Source organism: Grampus griseus, assembly GCF_964374135.1.
Source record: "Grampus griseus genome assembly, chromosome: 1".
In the NCBI taxonomy this organism is placed as follows: Eukaryota; Metazoa; Chordata; class Mammalia; order Artiodactyla; family Delphinidae; genus Grampus; species Grampus griseus.
In genome coordinates, this window is record NC_139017.1 from 109,326,801 (window position 1) to 109,339,575 (window position 12,775).

At 36.4% G+C, this 12,775-nt stretch overlaps 1 protein-coding gene across 6 annotated transcripts in view; it reads left to right on the top strand.

Moving 5' to 3' along the window:
* SSX2IP (SSX family member 2 interacting protein) overlaps window positions 1-12,775 on the top strand; it is a 41,746-nt gene that overhangs the window by 9,551 nt on the left and 19,420 nt on the right. For 4 of the 6 annotated variants that reach the window (XM_082654112.1, XM_082654114.1, XM_082654115.1 and 1 more), the window contains exons 2-7: window positions 4,774-4,835; window positions 6,867-6,998; window positions 7,591-7,760; window positions 8,232-8,444; window positions 9,365-9,475; window positions 11,067-11,202. In XM_082654112.1, the coding sequence (XP_082510238.1) occupies window positions 6,956-6,998; window positions 7,591-7,760; window positions 8,232-8,444; window positions 9,365-9,475; window positions 11,067-11,202 (673 nt within the window). In that variant the 5' untranslated portion in view covers window positions 4,774-4,835; window positions 6,867-6,955. The remainder of the gene's footprint in view (window positions 1-4,773; window positions 4,836-6,866; window positions 6,999-7,590; window positions 7,761-8,231; window positions 8,445-9,364; window positions 9,476-11,066; window positions 11,203-12,775) is intronic. The other 2 variants (XM_082654116.1, XM_082654113.1) reach the window with 2 other exon arrangements.

Genomic DNA, 12,775 nt, shown 5'->3' on the forward strand with positions numbered 1-12,775 from the left:
ACAGTTTGTAACCTTTCCACACCTTTCTCCTAAATATATTTAGACAGTTTGATTTAGCAAAAGGTGGTGATCAAACTATTCTTGTTTTTCATAACATTTTTTTTCACGCTATATGTGCAGGTCTGCTTCACTGAGATTGTATCCCTCAGCCCAAAGGGAAACGCATGAAATATTTTGCCGCAATTTGCGTCTTCACACTATTTTGTGTAGTCTTTGCCCAACTGGGAGATACGATCTCATGAGTGGTGGTAGGAGATACTGTTCCTGGGCCTCTCATCCATGAAGCAGCAGCACATGATAGTTAAGAGAATGGACTCTGGAGTGTGGGATGGGGAATATCCCCTGGCTCTGCCACTTGCCAGCTGTGTGACCTTGGGCAAATTATCTAACCTTTCTGTGCCTCAGTTACCTTATCTCTGAAAAGGAAATGATGTGATAACATGTAGGGTTGTTGTGAAGGTTGCCTTCACGAAGTATGTAAAGCATTTAGAACAGCACCTGGCACGTGTTTGTTAGATCAGCCCCCTAGGTATTCTGTACTTTGTTTTTCACCCCTTACCCCATTAAATACCTATAACCACCCTACAGAGTAGATAGTATCACCCTGTTTTCCAGGTGAGGAAACCAGCTCGGAGAGGATATGACCAGCTCGGTCAGGATACAACCTGTCCGACCCAGGCCTGTGAGGCTCACATGGTTTGCGCTGTGCTCCCCAAACTGTAAATCCTCCTCAGAGCCACAAACTCAGCAAGGGGCCAGATGATTAAAGGGATACCAGATTTTCAGTTTCAGCCATTCAGATATAGATTAAAATTTAATTTATGAAGAAGAATTTATTTCTGTGGAAAAAAATCTGTACTATTATGCCACTCAGATGAAATCATTTGGATTTTAAATTTGTAAAAAGTAGGTTCTAAGAGGTTGAATTTAGTATTTATCTGTCCTGATATTCATAGACGAATGGTTTTGTATTAGATGGCAGAGGTATTTGTAATGGAATTGAAAGCTATAGTCTCCTTCGGAACAAAATTATAGTAGAAGGTGGTAATTTTTTAAGTAATCATAATGTATTTGGTTTTTGAGAATAATAACATCTATTAAAGTATGCAGAGAACTAAATTCTTAAGTTTTATGACTGAATTTGTAAGGACTAATGTTTAAAGACCAAGTTTTAACAATTTTATTTTCTTAACCCAACAGTTGGGTAACTCTAACTTTGTGAGAGTTTAGCAAAGACTTTAGTTGGTTATTTGTGAAAAATCCTGTGTAATATTTAGAAGTCCAGATGGTATCATGTTACTGCCTTCCTGTATAATGAAAAAACTATTATTTTCTGATACTTGATTGAAGTTTGTTTTAGAATTCTGATTAGATAGGCAGTTGTGCTTTCTCAAGTTTGAACCTCAAGTGAACTTGAAAAGAACACTTAAAATAGTGTACTGTATGAGGGAAATTTTGTAATCAAGACATCACTTATGTTTCTGCCAAGCTCTCTTTCCGTGGGTAGAAGTGTTAGGAGAGATTTGGGGGATGATGAAGAGTAGTACTTTTCTCTAAAGGACTCACATCTTGTGCATCTCTTCCATTGCTGTTTCATTTATCCACTTTTGCTTGCTGGAATGAATATGCTAATTTATCATCAGTTATTTACTTGGGTATTTGTTGATTATTCTATTAAGATGCGTGGCAGGTATAGAAATGGAGAATGTGACTAAAGAGTCTAACTAGGAAAGATGAGATGAACTAAGGAGGACCTAGAGAATAGAGTTTAATGGCCTGTGTGGAGGGGATGATGGTGGGTGAGCTGTGCTTTGAAGAAGCGTTAGTTTAGGGGCAGGTGAAAGAAGAAAGCACCTGTGGAGCACACAGGCTGGAGTGAGTGTGCCGTATGTGGGACTCAGTTCATTTTATAAACATCTGCTGAGCACTTGCTGTGTTTTAGGAACTGTTGAATACAAAGATGAATACATTCCCCACCCTGTAGAAGTTCATAAACTAGTTTGGGAGACATCCAGCTATAATAATATGGAGGGAGTTGTTGTAATGCTGCATGATATCATTGTCATATACCTGATGGGTTGCTTTTGTAGTGCATGGTATCATTTAGTCATGTTTCAGCAAGAAACATGTAATTATGGAAGGGACTCAGAAATGTAATATATATATGTAAATATATATAAAAACTTATGTTATCTATTGCTGCATAACAAATTACTCCAGAGTTTAGCAGCTGAAAACAACTGGCCTTTATCTCCCAATTTTTGTCCATTGGGAATCTGGGTGCCACTTAGCTGGGTGCCTGTGGCTCAGGATCTCTCACTAGACTGCCTGTAGGTGTTGACCGAGACTGCAGGCATCTCAAGGCTTGACTGGGGAGGATCTACTTCCAGACTCACTCACCTCGCTCCTGGCCGGCCTCAGGTCCTCACTGGCTGCTGGCTGGAGACGTTGGTTCCTTGCCACATCAGCCTTTCATGGGGCTGCTCACAACATGACAGCTGTGACAGCTTGCTTTCCCTGGAAAGAGGGATCTAAGATACAGCGAGTAAGAAATGACCCCAAATGGAAGGCATGCCCTTTTTATAACCTAATTTGGAAGTGAAATCCAGTCCCTTCTGCTTTATTCTGTTTGTTAGAAGCTAGTCACGAAATGCAGCCCACACTCAAGGAGCAGAATAACCTAAAGGTGTGTGCAGGAATAACTGGGGGCCATCCTAAAGGCTGCCTGCCCCAAAATTCTATAAGCAGTTAATATATATTGAGCAACCCTGGATCTTTGGGGTAGAAGTAAGAAGAAGAACCAGGCAAGGAACTTTTCTGTTGGAAAAAAAACATGTATAATTAACCTGAATCACAAATGTTCTTGCTAAAGATCCGTAAGCTTAGTTTTGATGTTGTCTTAATATTTATTCTAGGAATAAATGGTAAAATGAGTTAATTCCACCCTCATTAAACTTTCTGTGGAAGTGATCTCATTTCTGGGAGTTGTTTTTATGCCTTTTTAAAGCAAAGTAATCATAAATGAGAAAAAAGCTATTGTTTGTGGCATAGCAGAGAAGTTTACAAGTGTACCTCAATTTAAGTAGTAGGTAAGGTCCTTTAAGAATTGTGTGTTCTTAGTGGAATCATTTAGAATGAATTATAGGAACTCAGTCTTTTAAAGAACCTTGATGGAAATCTTTTATTATATTCTACTTTTAACATAGCTAGATTAATTGATTGTGTCTACGGTGTTGAAAGGTTGAATGGTAGAGAGAAAAGAAGCACAGTTTTGAAGACTGCGACTTGTGTCCAGGCTTCACAACCAATTAGAAGTGTGACCTCAGGCAATCCTGTTGACTTCCCTGAGCTCAAGTTTACTGTCTGTAATATAAATACATATGAAAGAAAATACTTTGACATGAAGAGTGATAGATTTTTTTTTTTGAAACTCACTAAAATCTTCATTTTCTTTCAGAAACAGTATAATTATGTTTAAATGTCACACTGCTTCCCAATTTTCTGTCAGGATCCTAACCTAGAAAATGCTACTCGGTAATTCTTAAGTTCAGCATAATCATTTTACTCAGAAAAGACGAGAGTACCCTTGCTTATTTTACACTCAAGTATGTGACGTTGTACTTGGGGCCTATAGCAACATAGAGGCATGCCAAAGTAGTTCTTCAGAAATAGTGAGATAACATTTTTACTGAAGTAATTGCAATTTTACTGAAATTAGTACAATTTTCTGTTACGAAGATTTACTGGAATGTACTTGAGAGAAATACTTGGAACAGGGAAGTTTATTATATGCTTATATACATGTTTTCCACCAGGGGAACAAAACTGTGTCTTTCTGATATGTCGAATAGGAGATAAAATTCTTACTTATGGATTACTTTATAGATTTTTTTTCTTTAATTTATTTCAAGATTGTTCCCCTTCAATCTTGGATGAATGAAATGACTTTTACAAGTTGTTTAAATGCTTTAATCTTCAGGTTTCGCTCATAAAGTTCACTCATTGTTTTGGGAATTTGGGCAGCTACTCTAATTAATGGTATATAGAGAGAATTGGGGGTTACAGATTACTTGAACCAAAGCACAATTAACTGTTAACTGTTTTCCTTTCTTCTTCTGTGATGAACCTATAGTAACAGTGCTAGCATAACCAACCTTGTTTTTTACATGACTTGTTGTGGATAATCATGTCCACTATATAATGGTTTGCTATGACCTGATTAATATGTAATAATAATAATTTTTATATAAAATATGGAACTTAATTCCGTGTTCCAGCACCAAGCTTTAATGGAGTCCTCCATGGCTGCTTTTAAAGCTTTCAAGTTGAAAGGGACTTGGGATGGTATTAGATTTATGCAAAGCAGAGATACTTCTGTTATCTTTCTTATTTTGCTTTTGAAATTAATATTGACTTATTTTAATATAATAGTTTGTAACCTTCATCAATGAAATTTTAGCTATAATTGAGCTAGAATAGAATACTTTGCTTAAATGAGTCTCTTGGTTTGGGGATGCATATTGATGAGTCTTAAGTCTCTGTTCTTAGAAAGACTGGTTGGGTGACTTTTCTTTTATCACAAGCCTCATTGTGTGTAATTTGGTGCCTCATTGAACAGAGGAGGATACATAGAAACTTTTTAAATGGTGTGAAATTATATACTCTTCCTAAGTTTTGTTTCATAGCACTTCAGAATGGAGTTTTGGTTTTCACTTTGAGCATTTAACTAGACCTGAATATTTTGCAAGATTTTTTTGTTTTTGTTTTTTACAGGACAGGGAACAACTTACTGGTGAAACCTGGAGACGCTGGAGAACTAAATTCACAGACTGAGAGTAACTGACTTAAATTACAGTTTTAAAGTATGGATATGTCGTAGACACATACTGTGTTTAATAATCTTTCTGTATGAGGAGAAAAGGCACTTAGGCACACTGTTGTATTTTCTAGTGATGTCTGTCTCAGGTCTTCTAAGGATTTATGTTCAATCCTTATTAAGAGCAACAATGCATTTTGTTACAGATTTTAGAATCCTGTCATTTATACCAAACCGTCAGATCTGTGTCTAAGTGATGATGATAACAACTGATATTAATTACGTGTGTCCCATATGCCAGGCAGTGTGTTAAATACTTTATGTGCATTATCTCACTTAATCTTTAGGGGATAATGGCAACTTACCAGTGAGGAAGCGAGGGCTTGGAGAGGTTAAGTAACTTACCCAAAGCAGAGCCGGGTTAGAATAGTTGGATTTATTGTCCCTTGGGTCCTGTTTTGCTTATAGCTAATATCTCTGAAAACCAAAAGTAAGATCATTTGTCTTTCTGGATGCAGATTCAACCTTCATCCTGCTCTTCCTGTTGCTGAAGGTACCCATTTAAGGTCACTGGGAAGTGCCACAGAGTTCAAGGTGCTCTTCTCAAGGCACATGAGTAGCAAAATAGCAAAAGATCAGTGCCAAACTAGATAACCTTCTGTGGGTATGTGTGTGTGACATCATAATGTATTATATGACACACACAATCATTTGCACGAGTATATATTTTATGTTGCTATGTAATCTAGGAATTATTTGTCATCTCTCTTTTGTCCTTGTTTCAATCCATCTGCAAGTCCTGAAGGTTCTATCTCCAGGACACATCCCTAATTTATCTATGTGTCTCTGCTTCCACTGTCGGAGACGTAGTGCAACACTGGTCTTCTTGCCCGAACAAGAAGTTGCAGTCGCCTGATTTCGTCAGTGCCCACTATTGCCCACCCATAATCTCACAGGGTAGATAGAGTGGCCGTAATGATCTTTTTTAAAGCCTAAAAAGAGATCACGTTGCTTTCCTGCCTAAACTGCTTTAAGAGCTTTTCATTGCAATTTAGAGAAAATCCAGCTTTATACATCTATTCTTGCTTACTGTGCTTCAGGCATCCTGGCCACTTGTATATTTTTAATATGTACCAAGTTCTTTCCATCTTGGGTTTTTATACATGCTGTTTCCTCCACCTGGACTCCTCTGGTCATGGACCATCTTTTAGTTGATTCCGTATCATTTAGTTCTCAGTTCAAATATCAGCATCTCTACGCAGCCTTCCTTGACGGATCTAGATACCCCCCCACCCTAATACTCTCGTTACTGTGTTGTATTTTCTTTATTGTCATCACTCTGAGTGTGATGTTACTGTAACTTATTGCTTACTTCTTACCTGTTTCTTCCCTACCTGAATGTGGACTTCCTGAGAGCAGGGCTTAAGTAGGGTTTAAGAAGCCCTGAGAGCAGGGCTTCTCCTATGCCTAGAAAAGCAGTAAACTCAAGATTTTTCCTAGTATTCATTTCACTACGTCTATGCCAACACTAGGATTGTAATTAAAAGTTTTGTTAGTATAGTTAGCACTATAGGTTCATCACAGAAGAAGAAAGGAAAACAGTTAACAGTTAATTGTGCTTTGGTTCAAGTAATGTGATGAACCTATAGTTAGTAAAAACAACAAAAAATGGGAATGCTGGCCAAGAAATTTTTCATCTTTTCATCTACGTAAGTAGGAATTGTACTTTAAAGGGTATAGTTTGCAAAGATTTATTAGTTAGTACAATTCTGTACCTTATATTGTGAGTCAGATCATGTACCGTGTACTTTGTGTATGAAGTAATGCGAATACCTTAGTATAACTCGAGAAGCCATTTACCTCGATTCTTGCACACACACACACGATTATTATTGTTAAGCTCTACCATGTTCTGTATGAGAGTACAGGAGAGTAAATAATGCAGAATCCATCTGTTTTGAAGTACATACAACTAATTCTTACATATTGGCTTTATATTTGCGTTCATATTTTTAATTAGATGCTGTTATTCTGTGATTTGTTTCCTAAGGAGATGCCTACATAGAAGAGTGACAGCAGCTGGGCTGAATGTTTCACTGCTGAACTGGTTCCTCAGGTATCCTGGCTCTGGCGATTGCTATGGGAGATTGGATGACTGTTACAGATCCAGGTCTGTCTTCAGGTAACTGAGTTTAGAATAGTTGTAAGCAAAGGCAGTAATTATAAAGGTTAATTTTCAATGACACTGTAATTACCAAAAATATTGAAGATGTAACTAGAGAGAGACATAAATAGTTGTAAAATATATAATTTTCATCTTCAGTAAAATTATCACGGAGAGCTAAGTATTGTGCCTAATCAGTGGGGTTAAGTGCTTTGGCTGACTAGTTGATTACTTGAGGAGGAGACTTTTCTGCATTTGAAATAAATTCATTGGCTACTCCAGTACATTTCTCTGATTTATTCCTTTAATCACATAAACTTTGAGTGCATAGACAAGTGGGTTTTATCTATCAGTTTTATAAATCTAAAGTATTGTAAATTAAGATAGTATATTGTAGCTTAACATGCCTTTTCTAGGAGCACCACTTTATTAGTTGTATCTTTTTGGAAAAAATTATATAGTTTTCATACAAAAACCAGCTTTGTCCTAATTTGAAAAAACTTAAAAATATTTCTATAATTCAAAATCTTTGGTAATAGAGATTATGTTGTTAGCTTTGCATGCATTTTTACAAATTATTTACATAAATGCCTTTTACTGATTCTTTCAGAAAGCAAATATATCTCTCAATATACCTCAGAAACAAAGATGTCTCCATCAAGTTTATACTCACAGCAAGTGCTATGCTCTTCAATACCTTTATCAAAAAATGTGCACAGTTTTTTTAGTGCCTTCTGCACAGAAGAGAATATTGAACAAAGTATTTCATATCTTGATCAGGTAACATGTTTTGTTTTTGTAAGAAGCAATAAATAATATAAGTCATGTTATATAATAGAACATATCAAAGGTATGAGAAAAACTTGTCAAGCACAAGTATGTTACATATTGGCCCGGGACTTATATTAGATTTGCAGAGAACCTTGGTGACCATCTAGTCTAGATACACGAGGTAAACTTTTTTGTCTGTCTGGATCAGGTTGGATCCCCCATCACCCCAGGGGCTCCTCCACGGGGAGTCTTACCCTTATTTTACTGATGCAGAAACCTAAGTGCCTTCTCCAGATCACAGGCGATCGTAGAGCAGAGGCTAAAAGAGCGCAGTTCTCTTAGTTCTTTGTCCTTTGGCATAGGTGCTACTTTCTTAACTATTCTCAGGATAGTTTTCTTTCTCAGAAAAGATTTCTGTCTTTTGTTTATTTATTAAGTTGTCCGGTAACCAACTTTTAGGAAAACATTTTCTCCTACTAGGAATTGACTACTTTCGGTTTTCCTTCATTATATGAAGAATCCAAAGGTAAAGAGACAAAGAGAGAATTAAATATAGTTGCTGTTTTAAATTGTATGAATGAGCTACTTGTACTTCAGCGGAAGAACCTTCTAGCTCAGGAAAATGTGGAAACACAGAATCTGAAACTGGGAAGCGATATGGACCATCTGCAGAACTGCTATGCAAAACTTAAGGTAGAAATTACATCTCAATCTGTATTTCAATGCCATTGTTATGTAGTTTGAAACTATAAATTTTCATTGGATTTATTTAGCAAACACATTTTAGGTTTTTTTTTTTTTAAGTTTTAGGATTTTTTTAAACTGGAAAGTAAAACTGAATGTAATTTGTACAAATCAGTTGTGCTGCTTCCTAATACTCTCTATATCGAAGGCGATGATTTTATGAACTGTTTAGTGTCTTGCTGAAACTGTAGAAAGTTAGATTAGGAAGTACTTAATATCTGAGGAAAATAAAATAAGGATTCTCCCACCCTATCCAGTCTTGCTTAATAAAGTAGATGCTTAACTTAAAATAGTCTTATTGTGAGAGATTACATCGATTTGATTGCATCAAATTTCAAGAATATTCTTGAGAGCATCTGTGCCCTCTAGGAAAAATCTTGAGTTTACCGCTTGCAAGGCAGAACTGGCGTCATGCCGTAGTCCCACCCTTTTTGACCTGAAGTGTTCTACTTTGCTTGGTCACCTGTCTTCTTCATACTTAGCTCCAAATCATTTTTGGCTCTTTCTCAGAGTGTGCCGTAGAAGTGTTAAAAAGTATTAAAACAGAAATTATGAAAATGTTCAGTGGCAACATCACTGGAATAGGTAAAGAGTCTTTCAAGGGATCCGCTTTGAAGGTCTTTTGTATACACATTAAAAATCGGTATTTAAATTAAATAAAATTTGATATTCAAATTTAGGTAAATTTTGTAACACTGTAGTATCAAGCTTTATAGTAATTGTTTTAAATAAACATTTTGTGTGGTGCTAAACTTCAATTTTAGGTAACAAACCCTAGTTTATGTAACTTGTTTTTACTAATCTTTTAAGGATTCAGTTGCTCTGAATCCTATGTTAATTTTAGTCAAAATTGCATATGAATGTTTTAGGAGCAGCTGGAAACCTCCAGGAGAGAAATGATTGGTCTTCAGGAAAGAGACAGACAGTTACAGTGCAAGAACAGGAATTTGCATCAGCTACTGAAAAATGAGAAAGATGAGGTGAGTTGTCAGTTATTGCAGATAGAGTTTAAGTGAATTTTTTTTTTTTCTTTTGGAATTTGAGGTGACCATAATGGTCACGACTTTAAAACAAGAAAGAACCATTTGTTCACCCTGTGTCACACTGGCCTGGAGGAACTGTGTGTATAGTGTCATATCACATTTAACTGAGAGGCCAGGAGCCCTCCCCACCACCCTCTCCCCCAGGCGCATCCATTTGCCCTAGTAGGTTAGTCCAGAGCTCGTGACATCCCAGTGTCCTATACCATCTGTCGTGGACTCACAAGCACTGTTAACTTTTTGTCAGACACAAGGGCGCTTTAAATGCAGATCTTTTATTCTCTGCTATACCTTTACTTATATCTGGAACGCCTCTTCTTGCAGTGTCTTAAATGTCAACATTGTTCATCCAGTCAGGCAATTACTTGATTAAATGGACACTCAAGTTACTGTTTAAAAAAAGCAGTTCAGTTTAAAAATCTCATTTTTAGGCTGAAGACATCATAATTCTAATCTCATTTTTGCTTTATTGATTACTTAGTATTTGGACCTATAGAGTTAATGCATTTGAAATTATCTTTCAATTTATGTAAGAAGAAATCATTATGTTTTTATTGCTCTGCAGTTTGATTTCTGACCACGTGATAACTATAAAACCATAACATTTTCAGTGTTGTATATGTTGCTCACTATAATTAAAGACTTCTAAGGGAGAGTATTTCTTTAAGGACCTTGTAGTGATTTAGACAGATTTGTTTTACCATATTTGATTATTTAGTAGTATATTTAGTAAGTGGGTAAGAAGTATCTTAACTAAACCACAAGGTTACTTATACTTTTCCTTGAGTTATTTCACAGAAAATTTTGACTTAATCTGTTGATTATACTTGAAATGTTTTGACTATAGTTCTTCCTCAGTGAGGATTAAGTTGAACACGATCATCTCTAGCAGAGATAAAGAATGTCAGTATAGAACTTACTTCCTTTCCAGGGCTGCATGAGAAATCTTAGTAGATATAAACATTGACCAGTAGTGCTTGGCATATAATATGTACTCAGCAAATGTCTGAACTGGATTCTCTCTGCTGTTTGTCTCACTCTAATTTGAGAACTGTTTTTGATCAGAGAAAAATGAACCTGTTTATCTGCTGCCAAGTGTCATGACTAATTGGCCTTGTCACAGATTGATAAAGGATAAAGTGATTCAAGTCATTAGTAAAAGGAAGTCATTACAAATGATCAGATGAAATCTGCTTGCTTCAAATGAAGTTTTAATCACATTAATACTTCCATAAGAGTTTGTGGTTTCTAAATGATCAGAATCTGTATGTAGCGTGAAAGGTGTAGACGATAATTTAGAGAGCAGCTCTGGAAATTTCATAGTTAAAACATAAAAACTTTATGTGCTTCATTTAATGATATTTTAAAGAGTGATTTCCAGTGGTTACAGAGAAGGAGGAATAATCCTAGAATTCTTAAACTATTATATGAGGAGCTGAATTCTAGGCTTCTTTTCTCTACTGAATTTGTAAATTTTAACGGGGTTTACTAGTCCTAAAGGGACTCACTTAATAGAAAATGCTTTTTTTAGGTGCAGAAATTACAAAACATTATTGCAAGTCGAGCTACTCAATATAATCATGATATGAAGAGAAAAGAGCGTGAATATAATAAACTAAAGGAACGTCTACATCAACTTGTTATGAACAAGAAGGATAAAAAAATAGGTAAGGAGCAGCTGGCTAAGATAAAGCAAAGGGAACAAATAAGCTAGTATTACACTAAGAAACAAATGTAGAGGGATTGAGCTCAATAATTCATGAAGTGTCCTTTTCATGCTTTATACAATTGATTTTAGATGGTATATATCCATGTAAACTAGAAATTGAGACAACTGGTTAGTTGAAAAATAGTAATTTTGCTTTGCTCCATTAGTTGCATATAAGAATTGCATATATATTTGTTAACATGACAGATGTAGGATTAATCCACAGAGAAAAGCTAATCCAGAGGACACTCTAACCTTTCATAGCAAAGAACTGATTATATTAAAAATCAGGATCAGTTTCTGAGTACCAAAAGTGTGATTTTTGAGTTAACTTCATAAAATGGTTCATCAGGCCAAATCATTCATGTCAGTTTGAGTTCTTTTAAATTAGTTTAGCTGTGCATTTTTTTTTTTTTTTTGCGGTACGCGGGCCTCTCACTGTTGTGGGCCTCTCCCATTGCGGAGCACAGGCTCCGGACGTGCAGGCTCAGCGGCCATGGCTCACGGGCCCAGCTGCTCTGCGGCATGTGGGATCTTCCTGGACCAGGGCATGAACCCGTGTCCCCTGCATCGGCAGGCGGACTCTCAACCACTGCGCCACCAGGGAAGCCCTAGCTGTGCATTTTTGAAGTACAGCCGACTGGGAAAGTTTTGTTTGTTAAAGTATACTTTTTTTCTATTATTCTTTTGAAACTTAATTTACAACTTATTTCATTCAAGTTTGTGCATAATTCCAAGTAAATAGTATAGATTAAAAAGTAGAACTACACTATTCAGCCATAGAAAAGAACGAAATAATGCCATTTGCAGCAACATGAATGCAACTAGAGATTATCATACTAAGTGAAGTAAGTCAAAGGAGAAATACAAATACCATATGATATCACTTATATGTGGAATCTAAAATATGGCACAAATTAACCTATCTACAAAACAGAAACAGACTCACAGACATAGAGAACAGACTTATGGTTGCCATGGGGGAGGGGAGGAAGGAGGAGGGGTGGACTGGGAGTTTGGGGTTAATAGATGCAAACTATTACATTTAGAATGGATAAACAACAAGGTCCTACTGTATGGCAAAGGGAACTATATCCAATCTCCTGGGATAAACCATAGTGGGAAAGAATATAAATAAAGAATGTATATATGTGTAATAACTGAGTCATTTAGCTGTACAGTAGAAACTAGCACAACACTGTAAATTAACTGTAATTCAATAAAAAAAAATAGAACTACACACACACAAAAGTAGAGCTGCACAGATAAAGTGTTGCTGGCCTGCCAAGATTCAGGGAACAGGAAATATGTGCATTGATTTATTGAAGAGTGGTTTCCAAGTGGGCTACAGGCTGTCATCTAACCTACATTATACATTATTCTGAACTTGGACTTGCATACAACAGCTGATGAGCAGATGTTTCAAGCTGTCACATGGTGGGCTAAGCCTGTTACCAGCAAGCAGTTCAGTGTTCACTGTGTCACTGTCATTCTGTACAGCAGCGCTGTTGCAGTTTTTTGAACATTTTATT